Source organism: Opisthorchis viverrini (assembly GCF_000715545.1).
Source record: "Opisthorchis viverrini unplaced genomic scaffold opera_v5_521, whole genome shotgun sequence".
Lineage (NCBI taxonomy): Eukaryota > Metazoa > Platyhelminthes > Trematoda > Opisthorchiida > Opisthorchiidae > Opisthorchis > Opisthorchis viverrini.
In genome coordinates, this window is record NW_008752178.1 from 119990 (window position 1) to 130860 (window position 10871).

At 45.3% G+C, this 10871-nt stretch overlaps 1 protein-coding gene across 1 annotated transcript; it reads right to left on the bottom strand.

Moving 5' to 3' along the window:
- Positions 1-763: 763 nt before the first annotated feature.
- T265_11533 (hypothetical protein) lies at positions 764-1042 on the bottom strand (the record flags this gene model as incomplete). The annotated part of the gene is made up of 1 exon (XM_009178212.1): positions 764-1042. A coding segment is annotated over one exon (279 nt), but the record flags the coding sequence as incomplete, so codon positions are not given.
- Positions 1043-10871: the final 9829 nt, after the last annotated feature.

Sequence of the window (10871 nt, forward strand, 5' to 3'; positions counted from 1 at the left end):
TCATCGCACTGGGCTTGTAATGATCGTATAACCGATTGAAACCGCCTACATTTCTGATAATATCTTCGTCGTGTTTCTTGACCAGCTTTAGCCACTGATAACGGACACCGAACAGGAAGTTCCGACTGCTAATTACTGATAAAGAAGCTTGACCGAGTTCATGCGACAATTTGGGAATAATAATATCAACGAAGCACAGTCAAAAGTGGCTGAAATGGCAGCGATCTTGAAGACCCACGTTCATTGGGCCCTTCGACATTCTACTTCTGCGTTAACATCTCAGTCAGTTTCATTTGTGCTTCTTCAAACTCCGTTTACTGTCTGAAATCTGTAGCATAAAGTTGCCGACTTTCAGTAGGTAGCTTTGGTATCCAGCTGATATGCTGGTCACCTAGCAAAATTATCGGTATCGCCCCGCCTCAAGCTGATATTACACATAAAAGTCGCGATGATTCCGTGTTGTGTCTTGCTGAACAGTAGTGCAGCTCGGCATCAGTCCCTTGGCTTCCTGCTCCGCCCACTATGGTGTATAAAAAGGCACGGTAGCTCTACAGAGCCCTTCATGGAGACAAGGGAAAATTATTACAGTTGTACTTATAGGGTAGTCACAGAGTTTTCCACAAGCTCGTGCCAGAATCTACGTGAGGTGGCGAGTCAAAGATGCTCGAGCCGGATTGGCTAACATTCTGACCAATCAGAGTATGCCTTCGTTTGGTCCGTCTCCTACACGTGACATCCGTCCAAATGACGTGATGTTCGGTTATTATGAACGGCTGGTCTCCGGACACTCCGCCAAAGTGTAGTACACAGCAAACAGATGACACGGGTCTGCGAAGGCATTGCACATGTGTGGCTGATGTTTGAAGCGGATCCACAAGTCAACAATGGTTGAGCTATTGCAGTCCGGGAAACCACACTCCGTTTGCGCGGAGCCAAATGTGGCATTACGTTCGAAACTTTGATGCCGATGTGTGGTAAGATAGACGTAGGCTGGTGGACAACGAGACAGGCCTTTTGTTGGCATGAACAATGTGAGTGCCATTAAGGAACCAAATTGTGGGTTCATAAGTCGGTGAAAGCGCAGATTTCACGAGCTAGCATGGTCGTAGGTTTTACCATCAGGTTTGAAATCTTAATATTTGGCTTTCATCGAATACCTTTGAACTGATGCAAAAGTACAATGCTGCGGTGCGCTCCATATTAATATATGGATCAAAAACCTGGTCGCTGCGCGCCGAGGACGCCAAAAGACTTTCAGTGTTTGACCATCGATGTCTTCGGAGCATTGCCCGAATCTGGTGGAAACACCGGATCAGCAATGCTGAAGTACGTCGAATGATATTCAGGAGAAATAACTCACCCTCGATAGATGAACTGATCACACTGCACAGTTTGCGCTGGCTTGGCCACGTGCTGCATATGCCAGTCGACCGACTTCCTCGAAGGGCTCTTTTCGCCCAACCATGTGAGGGGTGGAAGAGAGCCAGAGGCGGCCAAACAATGACTTGGCAGCGAAGTGTGAAAGCCATTACCAGCAAACTCAGCTGCGCTGGTCCTGGATGGGGTCCTGCGGGTCCCTGGATGGAAACTCCGAGACGGGCCACATCAATGGCTAGAGACATTGTCAGACATGGCCCAGTCACGCCCTCAATGGCGCTCGTGCATCAAAGCTATTGCCTTCAATGCATAGCTCCTTTTCCAAGCCCCCCACTTGACAGCCCACTGACAGTACTGGATTTATGCACCAACTTAACAGCTCGCGGGTGCGATGCGCAGCTATCTAACCCCCCAAATCATCGGTGAACGAAACTGCGGCAGCTACAACCACTGTACGACAAGTACGCGGTTCTTACAGCTGACAATGATGATGCAAAAGTACTGTCCAATGTAGGCTGGAACACTAAGGATGATTAATGTTGATCAAACTGCGTCCATTAAACACCCGAAGAAACAGTAGATTACGAACAGGAATAAGTTTTCTAGAAAACCTACAAGCAAAACGTATCCGTGAGTAATGATGTGACAGCTGAGTCTTCAGCATCCTGTAATTCGCGGGAGCAAACCGTTGGGCACATTTGACCGATGTCATAGATTCATTCTGACCTGTGAAACTGGAAGGGGAAAATCGAAGTTCAGTGCTGCAAACGCTTGAAAACAGGATTAGGGGAGCTGGTTACGCCGGGAAATGCGGTCAGATAATCCTGAGGAGCGGGAACAAGCGAAACCTAATTACACATTGCTAGTTGAGGACAAATAGTGACGAATAGGTGTACGATGAGTTACACATGGATCACATTAGTTTGGTACAAAATCTGTCCGTGAATGGGAGGAAACGGACGGCGGTTCGCATCAGAGCATGCGCTTCGGGGGACGGGAGAGAGCGCACTCCCCTCACAAGGGAAGTTTCTCTCAAGGATTACTCTCCATAGTCGTAAAACCTCACCACACCGCTTTGGTGGACATGGAGAGAATTGGTTTTATTGATTTACTTGGAACATAACACACTCATAACGGTAAAAGCACTCACCATAGCACACTACAGTGTACGGGGCGAGATGGCCTAAGTGGTTAGAGCGCGAATTTACTGACCGGAAGGGTCCGTGGTCGAATCCGCCCTCCGCCACTCGACTTCACCTGTCTAGGCTTGGGCAACTTGGCAGTATCCCAGCCCTCGTGCTTCCTTCGGGTGGCATGGCAGCTTGGCACCGGAAGGGTGCTACAGCTGAACGCTTTCCTTCTTTCTTACTACAGTGTACGGATTCAAAAAAGTGCTTAGTCCTAATCCGGACACATCAGGTGGGCGTACGGGGATGGTATAAGGTGCATCAACTGGCACCATGTGTTCGTCGACCGGATTCCCGGGGATACGAAATTTCTACTCAGGGACACTTGGTAATGACTAACCGATCCTTAGGTGAGCTGACGAGCAATCAGCAGATAATGTTTTATCTAGACGGCCCTCGGTCATGTCAAATCAGCTAATTACGAGACGAGGCATCATTTTCGTTGGACAAAAGCTATAACGTTTTTCAGCAAATATGCCTGAAGTGCTATAAGATACGGATTTAACGATGCTGTGTGGCATGCAGGACACCACACAAAGCATCTTTTGCGATAACCTATTCCCGTGCAATCTAGGGTTGTTTTTATTGGAAGTACATACATTCTTACCGAATAATTTCACGGCGGGAAGAGTTGGTTACACTTCTTCGAAGCGCTTTTCTTTAGGGAATAAGAAGGGACCTCATGCAACGGAAATGTTAAGCATTTTCAACCGTTTATTCCCTGAACGCTGAGTTAACAGAAATATAGATGTCGTTACCGGTAAAGTGGTATAGTGATTTTCACTGTTTGCCCATGCAAAGTCCAGCTATATGAAAAAAACTGCTAATGTGGATCAATTCATTCAGCATCGTCCGAAACGAAATGTACGACAGTTCCTCACAAACTACCTTTAAAGTGCCATTTGTGAATGTTTTTCTCACTGCTAACAGGTGTGAGCGCGTTCGTACACATCTCCAGCAGCTCCGTACAACATGCGCACAAGCTTAGGTGGAAGTGAGACAGTAAGTATTATACATTTAGCAAACGCTCACAACTGAATTAACTGACTACTGACTACAGGTACACTACGCTAACTTCGTACTATTACTAGGAACAAGAGCACAGTGCTACTTCGCAAGTGGAGCAGAACAATGAAAAGTGGGTGGTTTAAGAAAAGCATAAGATCACAAGATCGAACCCCCGCCTTTGCAAGGTAATGCCTTTTTGTACAACCCTATCGGCACGGGATAGGAAACCTGATCCTTGTCCTTCCCCCAAGTCACATGGCGGAAGGACATCACAGATGAGCGACACCATTGGAAGTCAAACCACAGCAACACACGGTTAAGTCTAAACATCTGAGTTGAGTTGGTTGACGGGACGGTCATAGTTAAAGAAGCAGAAACCAACATCAAGTGGATTTCAAGAGCTTACCTTAAAAATAGGCGAATTCTCGCAAGCCGCTCCAAGCCCCACAAAAGACGTAATGGGCGCATAAACATCCTACTCTGCAAAAGAAAAAAGTAACTTGGAAATTTCCGCTGAAGAGGATACTGGCAACTCAGGTTGCGTTGTTATTTATTAGTTTCTTTGCTGAGCTGAGAAGTTGCGGCAGTAAACGCCTCATCGCGAACCGAGGTAACACCGTCAGCGGGTTGTCGTCTAACACAGTACGATCCAGGAAAAACACAAAAATGCAATGCAGCGTTTTATTAACAGTCACAAGAAAACCTTGGAATATAAATCCTGATGAACCTTCTGAACACGTTCCAAGGTTACTTTGAGAAGTCGGAGTCGCAACAAAGTTGATTGTTGAACATTGAGTTCAGTATTGAGACGGTTTTTCTCGGTGGGATTTGCGGTAGACTTGAGTGACATCTCAAGAGCATGGACCCGGGTCTGAATTTCCGTAATTTGACAATTCAGATCCTTTTCCAACGGTTTTAAAAAAAAGTCATCAAAACGAGAGCTAGAATTGGTTTGCCGTAACAACGCTCGATAAGGGACTATGCCAACGTCAGATGCCACCCCTAACGTTGGAGAAAGGTCACGAATCATGCATATCGTGTTACATCGAAGGAGTATGTACAAGGCCATATTGAGAGCAGCCAATACCCAGCTACTTTGATCGATGAGTGCATCGGTTGAAGAGGGGAGAGGGTAGACAAAAATAAGCTCAGCGAGCTGACACAAACAACGCTGTTCAAAGGGAAGATAAGGGGTTTCTTCACCAGCCTCACATTCCTGAGAGGCCACTGCAGTTGAACCGGCGTTCAGACATTCCAGCCATGCCTGATGAAGATAATCTTTACAAAGAGTGATCATGTGCCCGCGCCACCCATGATGTTCACCAGGTTGACGTGGATCCAAAGTGCGGCAAAACAATCGATACCGTGCGGAATAGGTACTCATACTAAACAGCCTGTCAACCATTGAAATCGAGTCAGTTACCACTTCAGGTAACGTTTCGCCAGATACAGGCTGAATTGCAAGTTTCTTTAACAGCCATATATAATCCATATGATCTTCAGACCACCAAGTCGAATTCAATGGATTAAGACAGAAATGCAAAATTGCTTGTAACAATTCCAGCGAGCGTGATACAGTTTTTTTCTGAATAACTTCCGGAGGTGACTTTAGTGCGTTAATCTTTTCATGTTCTGTGTTTTGTAAGTTATGGTAACTGCGGACAGTCAGTGTATAGTTCAATATTGGGTGTACAAGGTTGATGTAGTGAGCTTTTGAAAAGACGAGAGGCCAACAGTTGTGCAAATCTTTGGGGGTGGCATGTAACATCACATAGGATAAAATTCCCAACAATGAGGTGAAGATAAGGCATGGATAGTTCTCTGCAGTTGCATCCAAGTTACCTTCATTGCCATGCTCTGAGAGGCGAGCTGCCTTGGCTAGCAGTGCGTAGGGGGTGTTTTTTGACTGATTAATTAGTCGCAACGAGTGAGAAAAAAGTAACTCGAACTCAGATGTGTAATCTAGAACCAATAGAGGCTCAGCAAAGAGGAACAATAGGTTGGCTGTGAAAAACGCATCTCCTTCATCGTGTCCATCCTTGAATCGGTAGTTCACCAGGACGTCGCTGTAAAAATCGATAACCGCTTCTAATGTTTTTGGTAACTCGCTCAATTTCGGTTGCTCCAGATGTACACGGCTCTGATGCATCAAAGAGGCTGTAATCTCATTTATTACGGGACGAATGCGTGCAAATTTCGTGTAGTCCGTTAGAGTGACACAATTAGCGAGCGGTTTTAACAAGTATCTAACGTTTGTATTAGTATGCAACTGAGTTAGTTGCCCAGTCAGTATTAGCAGGCACTCTCCAACGTCGAAATGTAGTGGCATACTTTGGAGAAGAACGTGAAGGATGGAGAGAATTTCCTCATCAAGATTACTGGATAACTTTCCGATCCAACCACAGGCCCAATGGGTAAATTCCGCCACATTTTCATTCATTTGAGATTGAACATCCTCACCAGAAAGTGCGTCTCGCAAGCCATCGGTTTCTTTGTTACGGATTAACGTATCTAGCGAGTCGAAAATAGCATCTAAATCGCTAGAGTTAACGACTGGAATCTGGTCCGTCATGTCCGTTTGAAGTTTATGCTATCCAAACAGTGGTGTGCCTGACAACAATATTTTACTTGTTGAAGGATTTTAGCTGAAATGGAACGAAAACAAACGCATCAAGTCCTCAAGATTACTAGTCAAATTCAATGAAGGCATGAAGAACTATAGGATACACAGTAAGACTGGTAAGCCACTGAAAAGCGAAGCGAAGTAAGAACGAGTGTGAGCAGAGCAAGCAAGGGCTGATGCCATTACGTTAATGACGATCGAAATTTATTGGGAAGGGATGTTGGCTGACAATGCATAACTGAATATTCATAAGAGCCCCTATACATAGGTCGCTGAACACTGCCCCCGACCACACCCCAGAAAAAGGGTGCATCATTTGTGACTCATGAGTAAATGGATGTTTCAAGTTTGATGAAAAGGTAGATAGATTCAACATACAGTGCGGAGAATTGTGGGGATAAATGGTTCAGAGTGGACTATCGGTCAACAAAAAAAGCTCACACAACGAAACACAATAATATGGACAATTTCAGCAATCCTAGGCCGTATCTGTTATGTTTAGTAGCTTTTCTTGGAACACAATCAAGAGGTCGAGGTAGCTCATTTGCCAGGGAGCGAATTTCCATGGTTGGAACCCAGCCCTGAACCTTGACTGCTCCTGTCCAGGCTTGGTCAACCTGGAAGTATCTCGGCCATTGTGCTCCTTTCGGGTGACAAAGTAGCTAGGCACAGAAAGGGTCATCATCATCATCATCATCATCATATCATCGACAGCATGACATCAGTGTTCAACACCGATGCTTCACTGCCGTAACAGAAAGGGTACTACAGTCTAACAATTATCGGTATTAGTATTGTAATAATATAATGGTCGTTCAGCTGTAACACCCCTTCGGTGCCTAGCTTCCATGCCACACGAAGCAGGTACGAGGGCTGGGATACTGCCAAGTCGCCAAAGACTATACAGGGGAAGTCGAGATGAAGAGTTCGGGTTCAACTCCCCGAATGGGTGCATAATTTTTGGTCACGCGTGGAATCACAATAAGACAACGTTAGACGCTGGCAATATCATACGAGACAAGGAAAAACATACCAGATACATACTCAAGGAACTTTCTCCCCAAATTGGGTCACGAAAAACGTTTGTAGCGCTAGTTCTACCTCTTCCCTGCTTCCTTAAAAGGGACCGAAGTTAGGTTGTTTGCAACAGACACACTGTGTTTTAGAACTTGCATTTTTAATCTGACTTCCGCATGAGAATCGAAGAACAAGAACGGCAATACATCTTCCACGGCAAGGCTGGAGGGGGCCAGTTACAATGCGAGTGAAATCGCCATTCTGATCTTTCCATCCGGTGACAAAGATTAGGATTTGGTGAACCACCTACTATATAGTCTGATTTACATACGATGAGTAGCTTGCTACTAGTGGCACGGATAAGAAATCGCGCATTTTCAGATGGGAACTAGTTCTACATTAGAGGCAAGTTCTGACCGCTATGTTTTAAGGTATTCCTATGAACCAACAGCCATTTTGTTCGCGATTAAGAGGGATGCATCAGTCCCACCGTCAAATGGTGCTAGACGGTGAGCATCTACGGCTGGAAGAGATCGTCTGGCTTCCCGTTCTTTGAGTATGGTCCAGGCAAGTGAAAGTGGGAGAATTCACATCATCCTGAAGTTGCGTCGATTGTTGCTTGGCTGAAATTCTTTCTAGACTAGACGGAACACCACTCATACGGTTGCTGAAAACTCTTCGACAGCCCACGACCGGAGCCCATCAAACAGTGTAGTCTCCCAGTTCTACAAAACTCATGTTCTACTTGATTCCAAATTGAACACTTCACGAAATCCAACTAAAAAACTCTTCACAGCCCACGACCGGAGCCCATCAAACAGTGTAGTCTCCCAGTTCTACAAAACTCATGTTCTACTTGATTCCAAATTGAACACTTCACGAAATCCAACTAATTTGCTGGTTGACGATGTTCTTCAGCTGAATGTGCTGCAGAAGGCCGTCTAATTTTTCAGCTGGTATGGTACCATAGATTTGGCAGTATATTACCGATACGGAACACTAATCCTAAAGTTGCTAAGGCGTTTTTCGGCAACCATAAGAGTAGGGTGTCCCATCTGGAAATACAGCTCATTCACGAAGTAACCAACCAAGACAAAGACCAAATAGTTCGCTTTTAAAAAACCATGGATAAAGTGCAGAGGACAAGCGTTAAAGGCTTAATGGATGAATGGAGGGTACTTTTGGTTACGAGACTAAAAACGGCAGAGTAACCATCCGAGCAAGTCGAAATATAAATCAAACCGGGAAGTAGCTAGAAATTTACAATGTAACTGGTGTATTGGCTCCTTTGCGACAGCGAAAAGCATTACAGAAGTCCTTTGTAGATAACGACCAATCTGCGGCTGAGATTTGTAAACAGGCGTCGAAATAATCTTTACATGTGGTCAGAGATCCATCAATTTCATCTATCTACCACTCTAGCTGCACTATGTAGCTTATGTTGTCGAAAACCTCATTGGAATGTCGTGTGCTTGGAGCTCATAAACGAGAGATTCATTGTCATCATCATTATCAGCTGTAAGAACCGCGTAGTTGTCGTAATGGTTGTAGCTACCACAGTTTTGTTTACCGATGATTTGGGGAGGTGATGTGGGTAGCTGCGCATTGAAGGTGAGACCTGATAAATTGGTGCGTAAATACAGGACTGTTCAGTAAGGGGTTGAGAAGGGAGCTATGCATTGAATCTCCCGTTCCAACCAAATTAGGACGCAGATTAGTGCGTTTCGCGAGTTCTTTCTAGAGTGTTCTCGTCATTTGACAGAATGGATGGATATGAAGCCTAACTGTGTTACATCCCGCTTCTGTGAGCCTTTGAAAAAAAGATTTTCACACAAACCATGGCTTTCAGGCAATAAAAACAGTCCTGTGCACAACATCTCTACTTAAAAGTCCGTGTTATTGGAAAGAAGACCAATTAGAGGACCCCGTCCCGTTAACTGGCAAACCAAACAGGCTGCCCAAGTACGCTTAAGCATGCTGTGGGCAAAAAAATCGCTCAGTTGTACCATCTTTTCGGTGCATAGCAAACATGTCAACGGAAGGAGGCACGAGGCCTGGGATACTGCCAGGTTGTCCAAGCCTAGATAGTAGTCGCAATGCTGAGGTTTGGTTCCAATCACGGACCTTCCAGTCCGTAAACTGACGCCTAAGCCACTGAGCTATCTCGAGTCCTGTTGGGGGTATCCAGCTCCCACGGTATAATGACTGTCTTGCCTATGGCTTTCCTGTAGTGGATTGTGCAAGGGTTGTTGGAATCGTTTTTTAGGACTCGTATTATGTACACAGATGGGTTGACGAACATGTTTTCGGCAAGGTCTTTTCAAGTCATACAGTTGCAAAGGTTAAGAGAACGATATTTAACATATTTGAATGAGTATGGTGTAAATGGACAAGGAATCGAGTGAGATGACACTGGCTACCTATCAAAGAATCATTAGTTCAGGTCACCAATAGGATGACTTGAGCTAGTTAGCTCGGGGGTGTTGTAGTTGTGTGTGCAAGTGTGAGTGGAGGTGAGTTGGACCATGGTAAGTACAACACACGAACAAAGCGTCTTTGCTGACAAAGGATCGGGTCGCGATGTCGTATGGCGATAGCTTCAGGCGCTGCAATTGTGCGCTGCTGTACTGATCTGGGTTGATTAGCCGGTGCCTTGTAAACAACGCGGAAACTTTGGCTGGGTATCACGTTGTGTGCAGTGTCAGCTAAATATTGTACTACAGAGCTGGTTATCGTCCTCCTAGTTCCAGAAGCTAGCCAGGGTGGATTGTGTTCCTTCATTCTTTGGCCGACCTGATAGGTAGCCAATGTCATCTCACTCGATTCCCTGTCCATTTACACCATACTCATTCGAATATGTTAAATATCGCTCTCTTAACCTTTGCAATTGTATGACTTGAAAAGACCTTGCCGAAAACATGTTCGTCAACCCATCTGTGTTCTTATCATAAATGGGAATTTTCGGAGTAACTCGTATTATGTCTTTATTTTAGTGAAAGGGAGATAACAGATACAAACAGATCATCAGGATGGGGGGGGGGGGCAAATGATTTGACAGCTCCCATTCGGGGTTGGAACCCGGCCCGACATAATGACAGTTCACGATCTCACCTACTCGACCGCCCAGCGGGTCTTTGACATCCTTGCTACGGTCAGTTGGAAAATGAGCGAAATCAGTAGACGAACAGCTCTTATCATCGCGATGCTTCAAGACGCATTACAGAGCCTACTATCAACGGGACAACAGGGACTCAGTCTCAACCCAAAGCTATAGCGACGCTCACATAGCTAGATAAGTGCTATCCAGTCCCCGGATAGTTTCATTCGGGATATTTTGATGGTCAAAGTGGGCTCCTGAATAGGACTCATAAACCTTGACACTCCAAGCTTCAAGCTGTCGCGCCAGAGCTACCTAGGGTTACGAAATTGAATAAACATAATTTGGATAGTATGTCTGGGCGAAGTGGGTAATTTAGTGATTTACTGAAAAGTCGAAAGTGACGTGAGTGAGTAGAAGCCAAAGCGGGTTAATGGAGTCGAAGATGGGCATATATCAACAGTAGGATAGACGCAAAGAAAAAGTGCTAACGTGGTGCAACATTTGGGCTTGTTTTCCATCGCTTGAAGGCTGTAGTGCCACCCAGCTAATCACACCAGGA